The following is a 25,635-nucleotide window of genomic DNA, read 5'->3' on the forward strand; positions in this document are numbered from 1 at the left end:
CCATAACTGTTCAAGATGTAACAGGCGGCATCACACGCTGTTACATCGTGAAAATTCCTTCCATATGGGTTCTCCTAAATCGACTTCGTCAAATTCTTATTCAAGTACCCCTAAAGTATCGCAAAATGTATCAGTTCAAAGCCCAGACCTCTCTTCTTCTTCGTCTGGTACCTCTCTTCTTCTTCGTCTGGTACCTTTTCAACAAATAGGCAAGTGTTCCACGTTGCAGAAAATAGGAAAGTCGTATTAGGAACGGCTATGGTGAATATCGTTCACCAGGGAGTTTCACACCCAGTTCGTGCCCTTATCGACCCAGCATCCGAAGCTTCCTTCATTACTGAGGAGTTACAACAAAAAATTGGTATTTCTACCACATCAACAGCGGTTACCATTTCAGGGGTTGATCAAACTATTTCCGCTAGATCCAACAAGTGCTGTTCATTCTGTATTGGTTCCTCAAACGAGAATACATTTTGCATAGAGCTAACGGCTTTGGTAGTCCCTAGAATTGCCGAAAATCTGCCTTCCACTTCCATCGGTACTGGATTATATTCGCGTCTTCCAAATATTCGTTTGGCGGACCCACAGTTATTCGACTGTAGGCCAGTAGATATTCTAATTGGTGCTGATCTATATCCACAAATTCTTTTACAAGGAATTAAGTTTAATATTTTGGGTTCTTTGGTTGCTCAAAATACAGTTTTCGGTTGGATCATTACTGGTCCACTTTCTCCAAGTATAAGAGTATATTCTGCAGTAGTGAGATATGCAAATCAGGAAAATAAAAGTTCGAAATGCAATTCTTATAGCAAAAGAAATATTTAAATTCATTTTCTCAGACGTTCATGTGAAGCATTCGCCGTTTTTTGAATTTAGTGTTATTGACTACGTCAAAGTACTTTTCTACAAATCTTCTTCAACATAATCTTGAATCTCCTTGTCTGTCGTTTACCAATTTTGCAACTGAAAACATTCATGCTGTTATACCAATACTATCTCCTAGAGGTGGAATAGTATTTGAATGAAATATTCAAAAGGACATACAGTTGTTATCGGTACACGATATTCAAATGGACGATTTCGTGGTTCTTCTGATCGGACAATTCTCGCACTTCGTGTAAATGAGTCGTTTAATATAAAACGTTTTTTCGGGCGTTAACCGTGGTCTTCAATTCGTGCAAATGTAACACGGTGTTGTAGGACGACGAAGAAATTAGTTAATCATTCTAATTAAAATGAATTGTTCGTGATGAACATAAATTGGTTTCTTTCTTTTTTCATATAGTAGAAAAATTTTATAAGACAACCTACTCTCAGCTATTACTAGTCTGACGAGTAAAAATGTACGAATATTTATAAACCACATGTAGTTGGAAGCAGATTCTTAGTAGTGGTTCCTATTCGGAAGTTTAGAATTTGCTGGTCGATAGCGCCCTTCAGGCGAAATAAAACGAAGACTTTCCTATCCGGGATATTTAACAATTCTTCGTTTTTGATTTTAATTTAGCTGGTCGGTAGCGCCCTTCTGGCAAAATAGAACGAAGAGGCTCCTATCCGGGAGATTTAACAACTTTTCGTTTCTTTCAGTTACAAAAAATATTATTGTATCGAATCGCTCCTATCCGGGAGGTTGAACAACGCTTCGGTACTAAGTAGTAGTGGATGTAGCGCCAATGGAAATTGGCATGGGTCCTCCGGACCACATGGGCTTTCCGAGCCATTTATATTATAAGAAATGTACAAAAAGGAAAGAAATTGCTAAAATGCTCACTATTGACGGTTCCGCCGTTTAATGTAAAATATGTATTCATAAATATGTACTCATAACTAAAGAACTAGAAATTAAGTTGAAACATCGCTGGATATTTCAAGGTGGCCGGCAATGTTTAATTACGAATAGTTTCATTCTCTTTTCAAATTATGATGTTTCAATTCTTCCGTTAGAACTTGACCATTTAGCAGAAGTGCAACTTTGTGTTTTCGCACAAAGTGAAAGATGTCAAATTCTAATGAGAATGTACTAAAAATTGGCGCCACTTTGCAGTGTCCATCGTTTGTTTTTATTCTCTCTTTGGCTAAATAAAGTGTGGTCAGTCGATCTTCGTCGATTAAAGAAATAACTTGGATTTTCGTCCACCACAAATTTGGATATTCGTCCACAACAACTTTGTAAACAAAAGGTACAGATATTGTTTATACGAACAATATTTCTTAAATAAAGGATTGAATCATTTTTATTATAACGAAATTGATACTGCTGTTGTGTTTTCCTTTTTGGTTTTTTCTTTTTATTGCTCCGCAAACAGTTGTAATGGGGGTAGTGAATACAAGTGGCTGCAAGAAAAATCAGAGCGATTCGAGAGCAGGCCTTAAACTGCACTTAAGCAAAATTTTGTGTGGGAGGTACCCGAAAGAGTGAACCAATAGGGTCCATATTGGAACCTCATCTATGTCTGGTAGAAATGTCACGATGTGCAAAGTATGGACTAATTCGGTTACTCCCTTCAAGAGTTATCGTGCGGACAATTTTTCCGAACATTTTTGAACTTTTGTGGGGGAGGTACCTGAAGGAGTGGACCGATATGGCCCATCTTCGAACTTAAATCAAATCTGGACAAAATATTTTGATACCCAAAATTTGAACCGAATCGATTGATCCGTTCGAGAGTTATCGTGGGCACCAGCCAGCCAGACAGACGGACAGACAGACGGACAGACAGACAGACAGACGGACGGACATTGCTAGATCGACTCAAAATTGTCTGAAACGGATATGGTACAAACATACTTGGGGTGTAAAACCATTATTTCGATGAGGAACATTTTTGGCCGTATCAAAGTGTAAATACCCTCTTTAGCCTAAAGGCTGAGGGTATAAAAAAATACTGTGCATAATTTAGTGTAAAATGGCTTTTAAATTGTACACCTCCTTAGAGAAACCCCTTTTTTAATTTAAAAGGAATGAATTAAAACTACACAAAGAAAGAGTGAGTGGGAGGGATATTAAACTACTCCAAACAGAACTTAATATGTTTATGAATGAATAATAAATAGTAAGACAAATAAGTTATAAATTAATAATAAAATAATAAGTATTAAAAAGCCTAATTTATAAAAAAATCTATATCATTGGGATTTTGACTACTTCAAAACAATATTCAGAATACGACAACATTTAAAGGACTTTGAACTTTATTGGAGAAGTCGATATTTTTTCTGCGGTCAGTGGTGCTGGCAATTACTTAATTTTGACAAGGAATATTTGAACACGCAAAAAAAAACATTAGCCGGCTTTGATTAGATATACCCTCAGCCTCTGTGAATAGAAATATTCTTCTATTGACAATATCGAATCGAATATCGGCTATGCAAAGTAATAAGGATCCTGAAACTGCACTTAAGCGAAAATGATGAAGTGGGGGAGATAATCGAAAGATTTTCCCATGAAAATCATCTTCAAACTAGATTTAAGTTTGAGAGAAATATTGCTATGTGCAAAGTTGGACCAATGCACTATAGGCAATATGGCCTGTTATTGAGGCAAAAATTAATAGCGGTGGACTTATGCGCTTTTTATACATTTTTAATACTTTATATGCAAAAGTAAGCTAAAACAAAGAAATACACAGTAAAATGCGGAAACAGCGAACATCGATTATACGAAACTACGTTTATAACGAACAAAGATTTGTGTTCCCAAAGAATGTTTCTTAAAATTTGTACGCACATTCAACTTCTTAAAACGGACCACGATTATTACGAACAACCAGTAAGGAAAGGATCAAAGTCGGGCGGGGACGACTATATAATACCCTACACCACTGTGAATATGTAAAATATATATATGGGAGCTAAATCCAAATCAGAACAGATTTCGATATAATTTTTCACATTTATATGTAGACCAAATTCCGTCGCATAGTCCAAATTTCATCAAAATTGGACATATATAGCGTGTTTCGTGCATCAAATACCTCAAACCGGTCGAAAATATATATGGGAGCTATATCCAAATCTGAACCGACTTCGATGTGATTTGGCACAGTTATTTCCAGACTAACCACCGTCATTCATTGAAATCGGACAAATATAGCGTGTTTCGTGCATCAAATACCTAAAATCGGCCGAGAATATATATGGGAGCTATATCCAAAATTTAACCGATTTCTATATAATTTGGCACACTTATTTCTAGGCCAAATCCCGACAAACATTCCAAATTTTATTGAAATCGGGCGTATATAGCGCGTTTCGTGCATCAAATACCTAAAATCGGCCGAGAATATATATGGGAGCTATATCCAAAATTTAACCGATTTCTATATAATTTGGCACACTTTATTTCTAGACTAAATACCGTCGCACATTCCAAATTTAATTGAAATCGGACATATATAGCGTGTTTCGTGCACCCAATGTCTTAAATCGGGCGAAAATATATATGGGGGCTATATCCAAATCTGAACCGATTTCTATATAATTATTTTTTTAAAACGACGAAATAAATCACGCAGTCATGATCCCTAGTTAGAACGTATTACGGCTGTAATTAACAAAAATGTTTACCACGACACGTCTGTACATTTTTAGATCACATGGTGAATATTTCTTTAAAGGGAATGTCTTTTTAGTTCAAATCGGATGCTTTTTTGTGTTTAATATTTCCTTTACCAAAAAAAAATTAAAAAAATATAAATATTTTTCTGCAAGGAGGGCACCTTCAAAAAAGTGATATAACTCAAAAAATCGCACCTTGGTATCTTATGTAGTTGATTCAGAAGCCTATGCTGAAGATATTCCCGGTGGCAGAATTTCAGACAATTTTGTGAAAGTCTATAATATAAAACTATAATAAAGCAGGAGTAGCTGCCATCATTATAGTATTTAGGACCATGCCAAAATCAGGGATGTTAGGACCCGTATGTCAGATATATATTCACTAGACAATATCCGTAGACTATCCCCGCTTTTTCATATACAATATCAGGAAACTTTGACTTATCCTGATGACGTTATTTTAGTTTATAGTACTAAAACACGTAATTTTACAAAGTCCGATCTGGGTTGTCAATATTTTGAATATTTGAAATTTGATTTGGAACATTTCTACTTTTGACACAATCTCCAAAAAGTGAAGTATTTTAGGAGATTTTGATTCAGTATGGAATAAATTTTAATTAAGAGTCTAAAAGTTTAACAAATAATTTCTACCTATAATATCTAATTTTGTAACGTCATTTTCTTAACAAAGTATTTTATTCAGATATCTAGTTTGTTTTAGGACTTACAATGAAATTTTGTGTAGAATATTTCTTCTTTTAACAACTTTCGTCTAAAACTAAATTTCATGTTACTTTCATGCATCAACCCGAAAAAAGAACAAAACAAATTTATTCAAAAATATTTGTGTGTTTTCTTGGCAAACTTGATGTATGTATATATTTTCTTGATATATATTGTAAATACATATTTCATTTATTCGGCGACTTATATTGAAATTTACAGCGTGTTTTTGTAAAAAGTTTTTGCCCATTCGTTCGTCGATTTCATGAACGAAGACACAATTTGGTTTTCATAGCGGTTGACGTTTGTATTCGTGTGACAAACAAATGAAAGCTTTTTATTTTCGTAATTTTTTTGGTTTTCGTAACAAAATCAGACGAACGAATACGTCAAAAATAAACGAATGGAAAAGACCAATCGTTTTGAAAGAAAATTAAATAATTTGAGTAATTAATGGCACAAAACACACGAAAACTGGAAGGGAATGCAATTTTATTTATTTCCATAGAAGCACTCGCGTATATGTACATCTGTTTCTTCATATTATCACAATTATTTTTCCACAAATTTGATTACATTTTTTTCTTATTTTTTGTTTGACATCTGTATATCGGGGTTGCCATCAAGTAACACATTTTACGTGCAGATGCCTATGCAAAATTCACAAAATAAGTATCATGGAAACCCTGAAATATAAAAGCTTTTATAAAATAGACGAAAGCTTTCAGATAAAAACGAATGGTTCGTAAAATTTTACAAGAACCAAATTTTGAACGTATACGTTTTAGTACGAACGGTTCGTGTGACAGGCAAATATTTTTACAAAAACACCCTGTTAATGTAGAACATTTTTGTCTTTGGCGTCTTCTATCTAGAATGAAGTTTTGTGGGACAAAAGCTAATAAACTCAGATAAAGTACAACATTAAACCTAAAACGTGATTTTACTTTTGGCAGATTCCTGGCGTTTAGGTCCGATTTACAGTTTTGGTGTATTCGGGGGCCTATAGTAAAATTATACGACAAATAATTTTGTAGAATATTTTGATCTGATACGATCACATTTTAAAGGAGTTTTTAAACGTTTTTGAAAAAAGAGACCAAAAAGATCCGTTTAGTGACTCGCATGAGGGTTCATTTTTTTCATAAAAAGATGCCCCGCATTGTTGTCAGTAATACTGCCAAAGACGCTTTATACCTAAAATGCAAGGATTCCAAGGAATCTGACGTCGAATATTTCAAAACCCGTAGAAGTGGGCGGAACTTGCCACGCCTATTTAGGTTACTTCTCGACGTAAACTTTCAAAACGCCTTTTTTTCGGCCCTCTTTCATAATCTGGCCGAATTATCTTGTAATTATTTTTTGTGTTGTAGACAAATTGGGTTTAAAATTTCGAAATTTTAATTTCAACTTCAAATTGTACCGCGAGATTTGAATATTTTTGAAAACAAATTGCACATCCATAGAATTTGACATGTTCTTTCTTCGAATCAAATTAGAAAACTCGCGTAATTAAAAGCGCAAAAATCAACATTTTGCCTAAAACAAACCCTGTCCAAATTAAATATAGTGCAATGACAGTGACTCCTTTCGATTGTTGCACAGTGTCCATCAACCATTTTAGTTGGTAAACGCAGGACTTGTTGGAGCTTCTGGGTTTTTAAAATGAAAACTGGGCAGGACAACAATGACTACCTTCAGTGACAATTTCAAATCGATCTTTGAACAACAGTTAAAAGTGCACTTAAGCGAAATGTTTTGTTTTTTATATATGTGTGTATATATTTTATATTTTTAGCCTATAACCTTAGATGGTAGTGCTATTTTTTAAATAAATTTATTGTAGTTTTTTATTATAATAAATATTTGAAATAAATAAAATATTTAATATTTTATATTTTGTATTTAATTTATCTTATATCTTATATTTTATGTTTTATATTTTAAATGTAATATTTTATATTTTACTAACTATTTGTGTGTAAGTCAAGCTTAATCTCATATTTTTTGTTTTCAAATTTAAAAACAACAAGTTTAAAGGGTGTAGTTAAAATTGATTACTTTTGGGGATGGCAGAGTAGACTAGTTTCGTCCAACGACAGTGGGATTAGTTAATTTGGTTTAAATATGCGGCTACGAGAATTTTTAGGTGTTTCGGTTGAATTCGCATTTAAACGAATTCATCATTCACACTTATTCTTGATCTCGAGTCGTCATAAAATTGGGGAAGGGTTCTTTGTTTCAATACAAAGAACTAAGAGAACTGATGAGTCCAAGTGGCGTTGGACGAAACTAGTCTTCTCTGCCATCCCCAAAAGTAATCAATTTTAACTACATCCCACTTTAAACTTGTTTTTAATTTTGAAAACAACAAATAAGGGATTAAGCTTGACATACATACAAATAGTAAGTAAAACACACATCTCAACAAAACTGCCAAAGTGAATTTTATATTTTATGTATATATTATATTTTATATTTTGTATTTTGTATTATATATTTAATATTTATGTTTTATATTTTATACAGTAGTTTTCACTTAGCTGCATTAGTTTTAGCTGCCCAATTTCATTTTTCTTGCGTAGGCCAAATATGCTATTTTATATCAAATTTATTTAAGATAACTGCATTTTTGGCGTGCACAAAAATGGTTGCAATTTTCCAATGTGCAGGTATATTTTATATTTTACTTTTTTACTCTTTATTTTATTTTTATTTTTATTTTATATTTTTGTTTTATTGCGACAGGCAAAGGTATCTCGAGTTTTAATTCATTACACTGTGCGACAACAAAAAAATGACAAGGAAAATCGAGTAGATTATGAAAGTAGAGCTAAAAACATGAGACACGTGTATCAGCGTTTTTAAAGTTTACGTCGGAAAGTAACCAAAATAGGCGGGGCAAGTTCCGCCTATTTTTAATTTCTTCGAAATATTCGTATTAAGATATCATGGAATCCTTGCATTTCAGGTATATAGTGTCTTTGGCAACTTTACTCAGGAGGTTATGGGGAATATTTTTGATAAAAATTTTAACCTTCATGCGGTTCATTAAAGGGGTCCTTTTTGTCCTTTTTTGAAAATCTTTCAAAAACTCCTTTAAAATGTGATCGTATCAAATCCAAGTATTCTACAAAATTGTTCGCCATAAAATTTTACTATAGGTCTCAGAATACACCAAATCTGTAACTCTTGTCTAATCGCCAGGAATCTCTAAAAATGAAAAACACGTTTTAGGGTTAAAGTCGGACTTCATCTGAGTTTATTCAAAATTGTCCCACAAAACATAATTTGAGAGAGATGATGTCAGAGACAAAAATATTCTTCATCAAATTTCACTATGGGTCACCAAAGAAATGAAATGTCTATTTACATTCTATAGCATTCAAATATCAATATCAATTTTGCTGAAAAAAACATGAAAATATTTCCCAATTTTTTTAATGAAAATTTGATCCTTCTTTTTTCTAGTTGATGCATGGAAGTAATATAAAACTTGGTTATAGGTGAAAAGTGTCAAAGGATGAAAAATTCTACACAAAATTTCACTATGAGTTTCAAAATAAATCATAAATCTATGTACACTATTTCCTTAAAAAAAATTAGATTACAAATTTATATATATTAGGATGAAATTATATGTTTTAATTTTGGACTGTTAATTTTACATAATTCCATACTGGAACAACATCTAGCAAAATCCTTTACTTTTTGGGAATATTGTTAAAGAAAGAAATGTTCCAAATGAAATTTCATTATGAGTCTCTGAATAAAAGAAATCTGTAACCATAACATATAACATTCTTAGCAGCACTTGTTTTTGATATATAGGTTTTGGGACCATATTTTCCAATTTTCATACAGATTGTCGTTGTAATTGAAAAATATAAATATCTTATTGATGGTTTTTCGTTATAAATTCATACAGAAGATGTTGTGCGTTCAATTTAAACAGGTTTAAAAACATTTGTGGTGAATATATATTTGAAAAATATAAAAAACCCAGATCGGCCCTGCCAAAATTGCGTATTTTTAATACTTTCAACTTAAATTCCGTATTTAGGATAAGCCATTGGTTGCTTATATTGTATGTGACAATGCAAAAACAAGTGCTGCTAAGAATGTTATATGTTATGGTTACAGATTTCTTTTATTCAGAGACTCATAATGAAATTTCATTTGGAACATTTCTTTCTTTAACAATATTCCCAAAAAGTAAAGGATTTTGCTAGATGTTGTTCCAGTATGGAATTATGTAAAATTAACAGTCCAAAAATAAAACATATAATTTCATGCTAATATATATAAATTTGTAATCTAATTTTTTTAAGGAAATAGTGGACATAGATTTATGGTTTATTTTGAAACTCATAGTGAAATTTTGTGTAGAATTTTTTATCCTTTGACACTTTTCACCTATAACCAAGTTTTATATTACTTCCACGTATCAACTAGAAAAAATAAGGAACAAATTTTCATCAAAAAGATTGGGAAATATTTTCATGTTTTTTCAGCAAAATTGATATTGATATTTGAATGCTATAGAATGTAAATAGACATTTCATTTCTTTGGTGACCCATAGTGAAATTTGATGAAGAATATTTTTGTCTCTGACATCATCTCCCTAAAATTGTGTTTTGTGGGACAATTTTGAATAAACTCAGATGAAGTCCGACTTTAACCCTAAAACGTGTTTTTCATTTTTAGAGATTCCTGGCGATTAGACAAGAGTTGCAGATTTGGTGTATTTTGAGACCTATAGTAAAATTTTATGGCGAACAATTTTGTAGAATATTTGGATTTGATACGATCACATTTTTAAGGAGTTTTTGAAAGATTTTCAAAAAAAGGACAAAAAAGACCCTTTGATGAACCGCATGAGGGTTAAAATGTTTATCAAAAATATTCCCCATACCCTCCTGAGTAAAGTTGCCAAAGACACTATATACCTGAAATGCAAGGATTCCAAGATATCTTAATTCGAATATTTCGAAGAAATTAAAAATGGGCGGAATTTGCCCCGCCTATTTTGGCTACTTTGCGACGTAAACTTTAAAAACGCTGATACACATGGCTCATATTTTTAGCTCTACTTTCATCATCTACTCGATTTTTCCCACCATTTTGAAAAAAATTGAATTTTGTTGCACAGTGTTATCTAGAGGAGTGTTTACTTGCTAACGGAAAAAAATTGAACATTCACATAAGGTGCCACGAGTGGGATCTGCTTGATTTAAATAGGAAAAAACCATTACGAGGTGCAAATATTGGACCAAATTGATTTATTCGTCCGAGTTATGGTGCACACCAGCATCCAGCGAGACGGACGTACAGGGCTAAATCGACTCCAATTTGTCTGAGACAGATTTTGTCCAAACATATTTGGTTTCCAAAGCCATTTTTTCGATGAGGAAAATTTTGATAGCATCATACCCTTGTTAGCCTAAAGGCTGAAGTTATAAAAATACCGACATTTTGTGGGGGATGTACCTTGATCTCCGAACTTGGTCGCAATTTGGAAGAAATATTACGTTGTACAAAGTTCGAACCAAATCGGTTACTTCTTTAGGGAGCTATCGAGTGTGTTAAACCGCCAATAAGACATGGCTAGTAGATCGTCTTAACATATGTGGGGTCTATATCAATTTTTTTAGTGAGGGACATTTTAGATTGTCACAAAATCTATATAATTTTTGTAGTCGTAAATCTGAGGATACAATCAGTTGACCCATGGTAACACTCAGAAATATTCAATTCGCAAAGTGTCCTATATGGGCCTTTCCATAAAACCTTGCCCATCTAATAAAACATATTTTTTTTTTTTTTTTGAAAAATAAATCCCTTACATTTTTCAATGAGTATGGAGTACCTTTACGGAAACAAAACTCTCCCTAACCTATAACAAGCCATGTTTTGCATTTGCTGTTGGCAGGAAAACTGAAAAGAAATAACACTTATCACAAGGGTTAACAGCAAAAAGACACGCAAACTATTGACCACAAAACAAAAAATAACAAAAGAAAGGAAAAACGAAAAAAATGTTCCTTATTTGGTGTTCGAAAAATGCCGGCCGGACAAACAATCAACTAACTAACAATGCAAAAAAACTATTAACAATTCTATAAGGCAACTACGTGCTACAATGTTTTGTATGACGTCTTCTAAACACACATATAGAAATACATACATACATATATGTAGCCATCTATGTACATATGTATATTACAAAGTTTGTATTAAAACTTAAGAAGAATGAAAATAAAAACTAATAAAAATAAGAACAACAACAACAAATAGGTTTTTTTCACTGTTCACTACTTACACTGTTGTGTCCGACACTAAGGCGCCAGGAATTTCTGTTTGGGGATCTGTTGTAGAGTTGTTACTGCTATTCATGGTGGTGGTGGTGGGATTTGCCGAAGAAATAGTTGGTTCTGCAGGATTATGCGTAGTTGCTGTGGTACTTAGATTTGAGGACGACAACGATGAAGATGATGATTCGCCACCGCCGCCACCACCAATGCTGCCACCTCCGCCACCCACCAATGTTGAGGATGATGAGGTGGTATTTGAGGAAGTGCTTGTAGTTGATGAGTTATCATTACCGCTGCCACCACTACCGCTACCTGATGGTGATGACTGACCACGGACACGTCGTGGCTCAAACTTCATACTGCCAGTACTGTGATGATGGTGATGATGTTGGTGATGTTGTCCTTTGTTTCAACTACAGATGATGATAAGAGCAGCAGAGATAGAGAGAGAATGGCAGCTTATTTGATAACACGACACAGACTTTAGTTTCTCCTATACAGTACTGCTGCACGTCTATCTGCCTATCCTTCTTTCTGGTGTCTGTTGTCGACTTTTCCCGTTATTTTCTCTTGTGGTGTGTGTGTAGGATGGCTGGCTGGATATTTGTGTGACTTCCTTTTAAAGTTCCCCACCAAACCGTAATTTCATATAGTATCTATATAAAGTTACTCCTCCGTTACCACAAAGAAAAGGATAATATTTCTATGTGTATTTCCAAGAATTCTATTGACGTTCTTGGTTTCAGTTGTATAATGCTCCGGGGTTTTTCTTGTTTTGCCTTAGGAACAACTAAGGGTTCCTAAGCAGGGGTTATTACATATTCCACTGGCAAAAGACAAATCCAAAAATCCATAAACTGAAAATAAATGTCAGAGAAAAATAAAAACAAAAAACAACACATTATTATAAAGAAGGAGGCAAGAACATATAAAGGACAAGAAATGCCAAAGGATAATAAATTCTTATTTTGACCATAAATGTGGAAAAGAAAGTAATCAGTGTGTCGACTTCGTCGTCGTTAGTCATATGAAGCATATGAACAACAAGGAATATGTATGCTTGTATAGTTTTTCCCAAAGGACAAAATTTATCATGTTCTTCAATTCATGTATCCTTACAATGACGTCGACGTCTATTAACATGGTGAAGGTGCCGTAGGGTGTGAACTATAAGACCCTAATTTTGAAAAATGGACCTTTGAAAGTTGCCCTAGAGTGGAAAGTTTTTTTTTTTTTTTTTCTCAAAATGGTGTCCTTTTTATCAGGAAGGTTTCTACATTTTAGGTCTAAATTGAATGGAAAACTTAATTCAGCTACGCTGAATTGAAGTTTGCCAAAGGGAAAACCTAAAGCGAGAAGGGTTTGTCCTCCTCTTTAAAGGCGACATAAAGGTCGTCTTTATATGCAACATAAAGTTGCCATTATTGGCGACCTAATAGGCGCCTTTATAGGCGTCCTAAAGTGTATCTTTATAGAAGAGCTGAAGGGCGCCTTTATCGACTACCTAAAGGTTGTCTTTATACGCGACCTAAAAGTCGCCTATATACGCGACCTAAATGTCGTCTTTATAGGCGATCGAAAGGTCGTCTTTATAGCATATAGTCGACATTAAGGCCGTCTTTATAGACGATCTAAAGGTAGTCTTTATAGGCGACCTAAAGGTCGTCTTTATAGGCGATCTAAAGGTCGTCTTTAGAGGCGATCAAAAGGGCGTATTTATAGGCGATCTAAAGGTCGTATTTATAGGCGATTTAAAGGTCGTCTTTATAGGCGATTTAAAGGTGACCTAAAGGTAGTTTTTATATACGACCGTCGTCTCTATAGTCGACCTCGAATCCGTCTTATAGATGATCTAAAGGTAACTTTTGTAGGCGTCCTAAAGGTCGTCTTAACTCAGATATGCCCAAGGCTTGATAGTGACCATGATCATTTTTTACACATTTTTTTTTTATATTTTTCTCACAAAAATTAAAATTTTTTGTACTGGGCCCCTTCGAAATGGTGTCCAGATGTATTTCAAGCTATATCCTTGAGGTCAGAAATAAAAACGTTACTTTGATAAAGCTGGCATGTCATGAAAACAAGAATTGTTTGTGTCCTATATATAGGACATTGGGCATATCTGGTTTAATGGGCAATAATGGTCGTGTTTATAGGCGATCCAAAGGGCGTCTATATAGTCGTCCTAAATCCGTCGTTAAAGGCAAAAAAGATCGTCTGTATAGGCGTCCTAAAGGCCGTCTTTATAAACGATCCATAGGGCGTCTCTATAGTCGATCTAAAGGCCGTCCTTATAGATATCCGCTTTAGAGTCAAGTTCAAGCGAGATATGCCTATAATAGACTGGCCGATTTATTTGTAGGCTTTTGATAGCAAGCAGTGAAGTCATAGGGTTTGGATTTCTGACTTGGGTCCTGGGTCTCTTGGCCTTCGGGTGTGGTTCCTCCGTTCCATTTGAAGAGAGATCCCTCTACTTCAAGAGTTATTCTGCCGCTGTGGTTGTTGTTGTTGAAGAGGGTGTTGGGTCACAAAGGATGAATCACCCACGGAAGGCAAATCAACATAGCTCCCGATGTGGCCTTTAGGGGCTATTGTGTGGTTGTTGAACCCAATTTGTGACCATCGAGATGTCAGAAAGACTATCTTGGGCAAGTGTCATTATCTTCTTTCCAATATTTAACATTTTCTGGTTCCTGTTCCACTGAGTCCAGATTCAAAAATTCTGCAACCTGGACCGGCTACGTCCATAAAAATCCAGTGACTGATGAGTGGGTTTAGCTGGGAAATGGTGGTCCCAAACCACATGCAGAATGGTATCCAGCAATCAATTCGGGCCCAGTACGAATTGTGGCGGCTGCATCGTCCGGATCTTAAATATGCTAAACCCACTCTTGATTTCCTTGGTAGTTGGCGTCCATCTGCTGCGATGGATGGGGGTGGTTTTCTAGTACGGCATTCACACTGTATCTTTGTACTGCCTCAGTGTGAATGCCATTAGTCCTGCCTGATAGGCTCGTTGATCTGGAGGTTATCGCTTGTACCTTTGGATCCATCTATCCAGATCATGGCAGTGATGCTCAAGCAGACAACACCTAAGTAGGACAATCCCACGGCGGCCAGTGGTTTGAGAACGTTGTTAATACTTCTGATCTTGTCGCAAATTGCTGTGGCTTGGGAGGACGACTTAAATATGCTATCGAACGTTACATCCAATATCTTGAGGTAGTTAGTGGTCGTAAATAGGACATCATCGAGCGGAATGCCAAAGCTCATGATGGACATTGAAGTCCTCTAGCACCAGACGGTTATTGCCCTTCAAAAGCGAATTTATGACTTAATTATAACGCAGGGTACAATTATTCATCGATGTTATGTACACATTAAGCTACTCTACCTCGGTAGCCCCATATTTTTAATCAATTATATGTGTGGACGCCAGTCGTACGTGGAATGCAGGAACAAGAAGTCCAAACCCCGTTGAGTGAAACAGGGAGTTCACCAAGGTGGGGTGATATCTCCGGAACTGTTTAACCTCTACCTTTCCTGTATTCCGCCCCCTCCAGACGGCATTGAGATCGTAATGTATGAGGATGCTTGTACGATCCTGGCGCTTCAGATACCCTCCCTGATGGCATCTGTGAGAGACTGAACTCCTATTTAGCAGATCTTACCACCAATTTCCACGCGATGAATATGCAGATATCCGCCACTAAATCTACGGTCACTCTGTTCACCACATGGATAGCACAGTATGGAAGAGAGTTGAATTTCGTGGTCGATGGTAGCAGAATTCCGACCACAAACTGCCGTTCAGGTCGTCCGCGTATGCCGCAGCTATCTGCGACAAACTGAAATGCAGAAACAAGGTCCTCAAGTCCCTATCCGGTAGCACTAGCGATACAGATAAAGAAACCTTGTTGACCACATATAACGCGATAGGTCGGACTGTGGTAAAAGCTATGCGGGGCCATTTTGGTCCCCGAATTTAGTTGATACGCATTGGAAAGAGATTCAAACTTGAATGCCGCCCTGAGAGAACAGCAACAGGGTGCCTCCTCAAGTCTTCAGTGAACAATCTACATGAGGAGGCAAAATTCTTCCACTACAGAAACACAGTGAGATGCTTTCGTTGCAGTACTTGTTCGGCTGTTACCGTGATGTTAGCCAATCATCATCTGATGGCTAGACCCGACAAACCCAGGCATATCAGGAAGGATATTCATGCTCTAGAGAGGGAGGTCCAACAATATAGGAGAGGCCATAAGCAAATACAGTGTGAATAAAGTCCTCGGAGTACATGCCCCATCTATCAACTACGTTCAGAATATTGCTGTCGCTTAAATTCCTATTGGGCAAGTATCGATAATACCGTGCAAAACATCTGCCCAGAATGCGGCATGGGCCCGCACGACACACTGCACCTTTTCAACTGCCCTCATCTAACTGCAGTGGATCTGTGGTTACATGCCATCTTTCCTGGAACTGGAGATAGATCCAGAGCCAGATTGAACAGAAGAACGAACACGCAAACAAACAATAATAAACACTGGTACAACAACAACAACATTTTATAGATACATCGATTATATGTATGGGTTACTAGAGTCAAACGAGATAGGTCTGTACTGGACAGACTAGTTTATAAGGAAGGTATCGCACCATCACAACGTTGCAAGCTACAGATAACGATGAGCTTTGTCCCCTGGATTGTGATATTGTTTCAACTCATAAAGTCTACAATTTCGCTGACTTTGTTACGGAGACCCCCTGCAATTGAATTGCAGGAACGATGCATTTTCGGGCGCTGAACAACAAAATGTGGCGTTAGATGCTGCGTTTGTTGTTATTGGAGCGACTGCGGGGGTGTCTCTTATTCTGACATAGACGATAAATCTGACTACGAACTTGGAGACATGCTGGGTGATGATCTGATGCAGCAATTTCGCTGACTTTGTTACGGAGACCCCCTGCAATTGAATTGCAGGAACGATGCATTTTCGGGCGCTGAACAACAAAATGTGGCGTTAGATGCTGCGTTTGTTGTTATTGGAGCGACTGCGGGGGTGTCTCTTATTCTGACATAGACGATAAATCTGACTACGAACTTGGAGACATGCTGGGTGATGATCTGATGCAGCAAGCAGCAACATAACTCCTATCGCAGTCTAAGACCAAAGTCAGCAAAATTGTAGTTTTTATGAGTTGAAAGTACATCATAGTCGCCGCGATCCAGGGAACGAAGCTCATCTTCACCTTAAGCTTGCAACGTTGCGGTGGTGCGTTACCCTCCTTTAAAACAGTCTGTCCAGTACACAGACCTATCTCATAAATTCTCTTTTGAAGGGCAATGACCGTCTGATGCCAGAGGACTTCAAAGCCCATCATGAGGATGTAGGAAATTGTTACACTTCCGAGGCTGTTCTGGTCTTAGCAGCCTCTGAGACTACTGAGATAGCACGAACACAAACACATAATGACGGCTGAGATGAGGCTCCCACTGAACATATTGGTCGATGGTGCACTGATTCCGACCACTAACTACCCTAAAATACTGGGTGTAACGTTCGATAGCATGTTCAAGTCGTCCGCGCATGCCACAGCTATTTGCAATAAGATCAGAAGTAGGAACAAGGTTCTCAAGTCGCTGGCCGGCAGCACTTGGGGTGCTGATAAAGAAACCTTGTTGACCACCTACAATGCAATAGGCCGGTCTGTGGTAAGCTATGCGGCGCCAGCGTGGTCCGCAAAGGTTAGCGCATCGCATTGGAAGAAGATTCAAACCTGCCAGAATGCCGCCCTGAGGACTGCAACAGGGTGCCTCCTCATGACACCAGTGGACCATCTTCATGAGGAGGCGAAGGTTTTACCGGTGCCTCAGCACAATAAGATGTTGTCGATGCAGTACCTGCTTGGGTGTTACCGCAGTGAGCATCCCTGTCACGATTTAATGGACAGGCTCCCCCCACCCAGGCACGTCAGGAGAGACCTTCATGATCTAGAGAGAGAGGTCCAAAGGTATAAAAGAGAACCGCTAGATCAACGAGCCTATCAGGCAGGCTTGAATCGCATTCACACCAACATGGTTGGGCAAGCAGTACGAAGATACAGTGTGAATGCCGTACTTGGAAACCATCCCCCATCCATCGCAGCAGAAGAACGACAGCTGCCAAGGCAAACACGAGAGGTTTTAGCTCAGTTAAGATCCGGACGATGCAGCCGCCTCAATTCGTATTGAGCCAGAATTGACGCCACGATACCCAACATATGCCCAGCATGTGGATTGGGACCACACGATACTCTGCATTTATTCAACTGCCCAGCTAACCCCACTCACCTGTCTCCTCATTCTTTATGGACGCAACCAGTCCAGGTTGCAGAATTCTTGAGTCTGGATACAGAGGAACTTGATAACTGAAATAATACACGAACGAACAACAACAACTGAGATAGCAATTATGTTGCTGCTTACTGCGCCAAATCATCTCCCAGCGTGTCTCCAACTTTTTCAAAGGAAAGCGTTTTCGAAAAGTATGGTGATAAAGGCCGTTATGAGAGATGATTTGGGTCAAAAGAAATGACGGATTTTCATTCACATCATTTTCGAAACTGGTTGAAATTGAATTTTCCACTATATTTGGTACAGACGTTTTGTCAGCACTATACCCTCCTCTGCCCATGGCCCGGAAAGGATTAATAGCATTCCTTTTTACAATTTTTATCTAGAATTTTCAAATTTTGTCTTACAGGCAGGTTTGGAGTGTAGTGCATACTTTTGTTAGACCACCTTACTATGTTTATCCTTACAACTCCAACTCGCTCTCAAAACTTCACCACATTTGCGTGTTACAAGCAATTATTTGGCACTAAACAGAGATTTATGGCATAAACTGTTGGGTTAGAAGTGACCTACAACGAATATGTATTTATGTGCTAAATCTTCAAATATAAATATAGGTTCTAGTGATCTATAGGTCAAAAACTTCTAACTTCCTTCCTTCTAAATCTCTTAAAAAAGAAAGATTTTCTTTCTAAATTCTTCTTTTTCTATTTTTAATTTTTTTTTTTTTTTTTTTGCATATCTCAATTCGTTTCTTTTTTCTTTCTGTTTTTCTATTGTGCCTTAATGTATTCTGTGATGTCATTATTTTCATTTTGTTGCTACCACCCCAGTTGAGTTGAGGGAGGTCTGCCTGCTGCCTGCCGCTGCTTCAGCTGATGATGATGGTGGTGGTGATGGTTGGTGGCTTAGCAAGCAAACAGGCTTTTGACCCGTAGGGAAGAGTGTGACCGTTTGGTGTGTGTGTGTGTTGTTTGCTTGCAAATGACACGCAAAGAGAGAAATCGCATAAAAATTTATGCATAATAAAGTATTTAAAAAAATAGAAAAATCTATAAATATGTAAAGAATTGTTGATAAGCCGCCAAGTGAGTTATGTAGTCACGTGTCAAAAAAGTATAAATCGCACACACAGAAATGAATAAGTTTCCTATATTGGAAAATAGGAGGAAAAATACTACACAACATTCACTGACCAAAAAAATCATTGCATTGAATGCCCACTGGATGTGAGTCAATGAAAATAGGGTTAAAAAGGGTTATGTTGCTTCTTTTGGCTTATCGCACTAAGTCCTAAGGATTTCTCGTAGAAACAATGACACGGCACATATATCGAACATTGGAGTCATAAAGTCGAAATACTCGTGTATGCAATTAAGCTCAAAAACAAATGCAAGTTCAATTCCATGGTGGCCGGTTATATGCTCCGGATTGACTCGGATGAATGTTCTAGTACCTGCCGGGATAGAGAAGAACCTCGCGATAGGATTTATTTAAAAATTGCTGAGATGTAATGGATGTACGGAATGGGTTACTTCCATGGCTGCTAAGGCTTTAGCCGCTACCAGGACTACTGCGATAGGAGTTATGTTGCTGCGCAAGAACATCGCCTAGCGTGTCCCCATCGTTGCCAGATTCGTCGTCGTAGTGCAATACACCCCGCAGACTCCTCAACATCAGCAGACGCAGCACCTTCCATCGCATGCTGTTGTTCATCGCACCGGAAATGTATAATTTCTGCAATTTAATTGCAACGGTCTCCGAAAGGAAGTCAGCGGGATTACAGACCTTATGGGCCGAAAGAGTAGAATTGCTTAATGTCTACATAACGCAGAAGAATATTGTTGTTGTAGCATCATAGAAAGCTATGTAGAAGCATAGGTTTTATGCTGGGTTGGAGCCGCTGGTCGAAACACTATGGTTTCGGGTCAATCCGGTACGAAAGAACCTGCTACCGTGGGATTGCCGCCGATGAATAGTTGTGCCTTGCCTTATTTACCCGACATTAATTCTATTTTGGAGGACAATGCTCATCATGAGCCTTAGATGAGTACTACGGTGGCCGAGCAAATTGTTAGCTCAACATTTTGCACACTGACACAAAATACGCTCCTACGAGGATAAGAGGAATTTGCAAAAGTTTGCCCGACTTTACCGTTGCAGCACCCGGTCTTATAAATTACGTATCCTGGCAAGCCGTCTTTTTCCTTGGCTCAGGCTATCTTCCGATCGTTGTTACCGTTAACAGACCACTCGACTTCATAACCTCTGAGAGCCGTACTTTTCTGAACCATGAAAAGCTGATTGACAAGTTTCTAGAGAATTTGCCAATCACCGCTTCTGAGAGCTGTCTAATCCCTTATATGCATCATGACAGCTGCAGCCGGCCTTGCTGGCCGAAATTTGCCAAAATTGCCAGCAGAGTCCACGGGCAAACAAGCGTGATGAGCTTTGTCGTACGAACGCTGAAAACTCAAGAATTGGGAAACATGTTAGTAGGAGAGCGCATAAGCGGAAATAGTGGCAAGACCACCTGAAGCAATGCGACATTGGTAAAGTATGATGTAGGTTTGGCAAAGGCGCACCAGTGGCGATGATGTGGCAGCCGATTTTTGTTGATACTGCATAAAGATCGTCCAAAGGAATGTAGTGAGTTTATCGAAGATCTACAACTCCCCCTTTAATGATCTTTATCATCAATAAAATAGGCGCTGGCGAAGGGACAACAATGGCGAAGCTACCCCATGTTATTATAAATTATGGGCAATGGTTAAATCACTCTCGACGAATCCACTAAAGGATCATAGAATGGCTGTGAATTTCAACGGCGTAACAGATCCGAAGAGGTGCGCGTATTATTGTAATCTTCAATATAGAGAAACCCAAGAGTTCTAGGGCGAAGAGAAGTGTCCTACTCGGCGATATGGGCCTCTTAAATTCCGAAAAATCCCTTGAAAAGAAGAAAAAAAGATAAGAAGAAAGAAAAAAAAAAATAAATTAAAAAAATATTGTTTTCGTGCCCTAAATTGGCTTATTAATTTCCCGGCCAAAGGCCGGCTACTTAGAAAAAACTTACAATTTAAAATTTTTTTCAGATTTTTTCCGTCAGCTGGTAGAGTATTCAATTTGTTCCAAAAAGTCTAAAACACGTGGTGGAGTGGAAGAGGGAGTAGGTACCTCTACTTCACTGTTATTCCATATCCTCCAGACGGCATGTACGCGGATGTTTGTACAATCTTGGCTTCAGGTCCTATCGTCGATGACATATGTGATAGGCTTAATGTCTGCATAGCTAACATTGTGCAGTTCTTCCATCAGAGGAATATGAAAATGTCCGCCGCTAATTCCACTGCCACACTGTTCACCAACTGGACAGCTGATATGAGGCTACCCTGAACATATTCATATTCAATGATGTCCTGATTCCGATCACAAAGTACCCCAAGATATTGGGTGTAACTTTCGACAACAAATTCAAGTCGTTCGCTCATAGCTATTTGGGACAAGATCAGTGGTAGGAACAAGGTTCTCAAGCGGCTGACCGCCAGCAGCAATTGGATTGCTGACAAAGAAACGATGATGACCTCTTCGGATAAAACAACCGACCGGTCTGTGGTGAGTTACGCGGTGCCAGTGTGGTATGAGAATGTTAGCGCTACGCAGTGGAAGAATACTCAAACCTGCCAGACTGATACCCTGTGTACTGCAACAGGAGGAGACATTAATCATAACACCAGTGGACATTATTTTTGAGGGAATAGAGAATTTAGCTCCGGTGCAACAACACAACATGGTGTTGTCTTGAATAGCATTCACACGCTGCAGTTGCGCAGGCCGTACAAATGAACAGTGTGAATGCCATACTCAGAGATCACACCCATCTACGAAGCAGAAAAACGCTAGTTGCCAAGGCAAATACAAGTGTCTTGCACAAATCCATAAATATCAACAGATAGGTCTTATTGTCCCGACTGCAACAGTATATAATTTATCTATGGGAAGTCCATATTTCCCGAGAAGTTCCAAAAAATATCGTAGCCGTGCAAATCTTAAATCCCCATCAGAAGGTCGTTATAATTTATAAGAAAATTCCGTTAACATCTCTTTCCAAGAAAATAAAGAGATCATGTGTTTGGTAAAGCCATGCATAAACATGTTTATGTCCAACATTTTTAGTCCACATAAAATCAAAATAGAATCTAAAAATATAAAAATGTGCCGTTAAATCTTTCTTATAATCCAATTGGAACGAGAAAAACCCCCATAAACCGCCTACTTTAACTTTTCATCCTAGTACAAAAACAACTAAATAGTAAAACAATAGATGAACCATTGGAAAGTCCAACAAAGTGAATTACAAACTTTACCGGAAATTTTCAAAAATTTTAAATGAAAATCTGATATTTTTGCTGTAAGTGGCTGAAGCTTTTGTAGTTAATTACTAAATAAAGCTAGCGACTGATAATAAGTGTCAACATGACAAAGACAAAAAATACAATCAGCTGATATTTTGCAAAGCAAAAATAAACAAAATTTTCGTTTTGCAAAATTTAAACATTTTGTCTTTATTTATATGCACAATATTGCATTATTGTGAATATTTGTGTCTCATTTAGACAGACTTTACGAAAACAACTTCCAGATACAATTAGAAAAAAGTTAAGTGAACCCACAACAAATCAACTAATATCTAGTAGTAGACACATTGCAAAAAAGCCATCCATGTATACTCCTCATATACATATGTTTATATACTGTTATATACGTATATATATACATATATGTATTTGTAATGTATATATAGTCGTCATTTATATGCATGATGTTGTTGTTGTGTATGCGGTTGGGTCATGAAAATCCCTTTTTAAAAAGAAATGGCATCGTTGCTGTTTGTTGTCGCCGCTAAACGCCAAACAGCTTTTATTGTGTTTGACGATGTTGCAGGAGAACGTCATTAAGATTTGACACTTTTTTGATAATTAATTATGACACCATAATTTGTTGTTCTTTCTTCGGTGTATTTTACATTTAATAATTAAATTATTTATTGTATTTCACACAATGTTTTTGTTGTTGTTCTTTCTTTCGGCAAATGTCATAAAAACGAATATCGGCAACATTAAAACATTCAACCACACAAAGGCCAAAATTCATGTCTCACGAACGAAATGAAACACACGAAAACAAAAACAACAACGATTACTATCGATTTTTTGAAAAGAGAACAAACACACTCACGCTCACGCATACACCGTATATACCCGTCGTTCGTTCCCAGCTAACATTTTTTTCCGAATTCGTTTCGAATTCGGACAGAATTTCTGAAAAAATATCCGATTCTGATGCCGAATTCGTACCGAATTCGGTACGAAAGTTGTATGGACGTGGTCACCGAATTCGGAAAGAATTTTTTAAGAAAATTCTTAAAAAATATTAGAGTTTCGCGACGAATTCCGTCCGTATTCGGAAGTAAATTCTTGGAAAATTCGGAGAAAAATTTAGATTTTCTAACAGAATTCGGTCCGAATTCGGAAGAAAATTCTGGAAAATTCGATGAAAAATTTAGATTTTCTTAAGAAAATCCGTCCGAATTCGGAAAGAAATTCTGGAAAAATTCTGAGAAAAGTTCAGATTTTCTGAAAAAATCGGAAACAATTCTGACGCTGACGCCACGTGTCGTACTGTACAGAACAAACCCCACTCAGAGACAATTTTCTTTCAATGTGCTATTTATGGAAGATTCTAATTTCAAACTTTCTAATGATTTTGCATGTTGTTATAATTTTATGATTAACAGTAGAATAATATGCAGAAGTATACTTCTACATATATGTTGAAGCTATCAGCACTAGCTTGAATTATTATATGTATCATTTATATGAAAAAAATTTTAAAATTGTATATGCGAATTTTATGACCAGTCATTTTGTTCTTCGACATCAAACGAAAAAAAAATCCCTTAGAAAATTCATTAGAAATCGGAACGAATTCGGAATGACAATTCTTAAGATTCTTTAGAAAATGTGCAGAGATTCTGAAAATAAACTTATAGAAAATCGGTCAAATTTCTAAGAAAACATTAGAGAAATCGGCCACAATTCTAAAAAATATTCAGAAAATCTCAGAAAAAATCTGATATCAGAGCCCTCGGAAAAAATTGTTAGCTGGGTTGTCGTTGCAAATTTTTTTGGTTTTTTGGAAATTTATTTCTTTTCGATTTGTTTATGTTGTCTTTTACAATTTGTTTTTTAGGTTTTCTTATTTCACGCACAGACACTAATCTGCAAATTTGTGTAAATTTTTCCTATATTAACCGACAAATTTTTGTACACTTCCAAGCAGCCACACACAATGAGCAAACGAATTGCAATTTTTCTTCTTCTTTAATTTTTATTCGGCTTTTTCTTTTGTTTCTTTGATTTAATGCAATTTCTCTTTTCGCCAATTCCCTCCTATTTTTACTGTGCATACCATTCTTTTTGTTTTTTCTTTTTTGCATCCGCCCATAAGAATTTTAATTTTCAATTCTCTCTCTCGCTCTCTTCACAAATGTCTAGCCAATCTCTCTCATATTTTTTTCTCTGTTTGCTGTTTCTATTGTGTGTTCCTTTTTATTTACATTTTGTACAAGGAATTTTAATTTTATTCTAAAATAATTTCCTAATTATTTTTTGTTAATTTGAATATCGGGTTCTTTTTCAACAAAATGGCTGCCAGCCGTATTATTTCATTGCATTTTTTTGTGAAAAATATATTTGAGAATTATACCACTTCCAAAAACACCTTTCGCAAGCTTGCCATCTTGCGTTGCTCTATTCCTTTCCTTTTCTCTTTTCTTTTTAGATTTTTTGCACTGCTTACTTCATTCACTTTTTTCCTTTGTCATTGCAATTTTCAATTTTCATGACTTATATGTTTTCATGTTAATAGGAAGAAAATAATTATTTTTAAAAATTTTATTGCAACTTCTTTTTTATTTCAACCAAAATTTTTTGTTCACTTTAATAAATTTATTTTATTTGAAAACACAAACAATTAAACGAAATTGATGCGTTTCAGACGCCTTGGTTGGTGGTCATAACACCTTTTTATCGATTTTACTCTATGGCAGGCTCCCGATTTATTTTTCCCGACGTACTTTTTCCGGTGTCTCTTGCAAATTTTTTCATCATCATTTTTCGCAAATCTAAATTTTCTTCACACTCTTTTCTACTGCAAAACTTTCCACATTTATGCAATTTATTTTATTCTATTTTGTGTGTATAGAATGATAGATACCTTTGCGAATAACTTTTAGTATTATTAATTTATTATTATTAAAATTAGTTATTCCCAAAAATTAACTTTTGCCGTGCTCTCTCTGAAAAAAATTATTTCTTTCTTTGAGAAATACTAAAATACATACACAAACACAAAATTCACACGGACAAGAAAAACGCTGATGATTGATAGCACGCAACACGCCGGTGGATTTAATGCATGTACTTTGTACTATTCAAAAATTAGGGAATTTCTGGGTACTTCTAAATATTTATATTGGGGGAAAAACGAAAATGTACGTTTATAAGAAAAAGGAGGAAAGAAGAATATAAGAGAAAGAATGAAGAATAAAACCGAAATCGTTTGAGTAAACTTTTGCGTCATTTTTGGTAAAAGAAATTATAGAACTTGGTTGACCTTTGTCCTTTATTCTTTTACCA

At 36.5% G+C, this 25,635-nt stretch overlaps 1 protein-coding gene across 12 annotated transcripts in view; it reads right to left on the reverse strand.

Moving 5' to 3' along the window:
* The window catches only part of faf (ubiquitin carboxyl-terminal hydrolase-like faf), a 63,921-nt gene extending 38,562 nt beyond the window's left edge, over positions 1-25,359 (reverse strand). For 3 of the 12 annotated variants that reach the window (XM_073981164.1, XM_073981260.1, XM_073981231.1), the window contains exons 1-2: positions 25,214-25,359; positions 11,607-12,455 (exon numbers count right to left, since the gene is read on the reverse strand). In XM_073981164.1, the coding sequence (XP_073837265.1) occupies positions 11,607-11,956 (350 nt within the window). In that variant the 5' untranslated portion in view covers positions 11,957-12,455; positions 25,214-25,359. Of the gene's footprint in view, positions 1-11,606; positions 12,456-22,961; positions 23,009-24,173; positions 24,332-24,703 lie in introns of those variants that run through there. The other 9 variants (XM_073981172.1, XM_073981239.1, XM_073981180.1 and 6 more) reach the window with 8 other exon arrangements.
* Between the last annotated feature and the right edge of the window lie 276 nt (positions 25,360-25,635).

This window comes from Musca autumnalis, unplaced genomic scaffold, assembly GCF_047663935.1.
Source record: "Musca autumnalis isolate F117 unplaced genomic scaffold, ASM4766393v1 scaffold_1, whole genome shotgun sequence".
NCBI lineage: Eukaryota > Metazoa > Arthropoda > Insecta > Diptera > Muscidae > Musca > Musca autumnalis.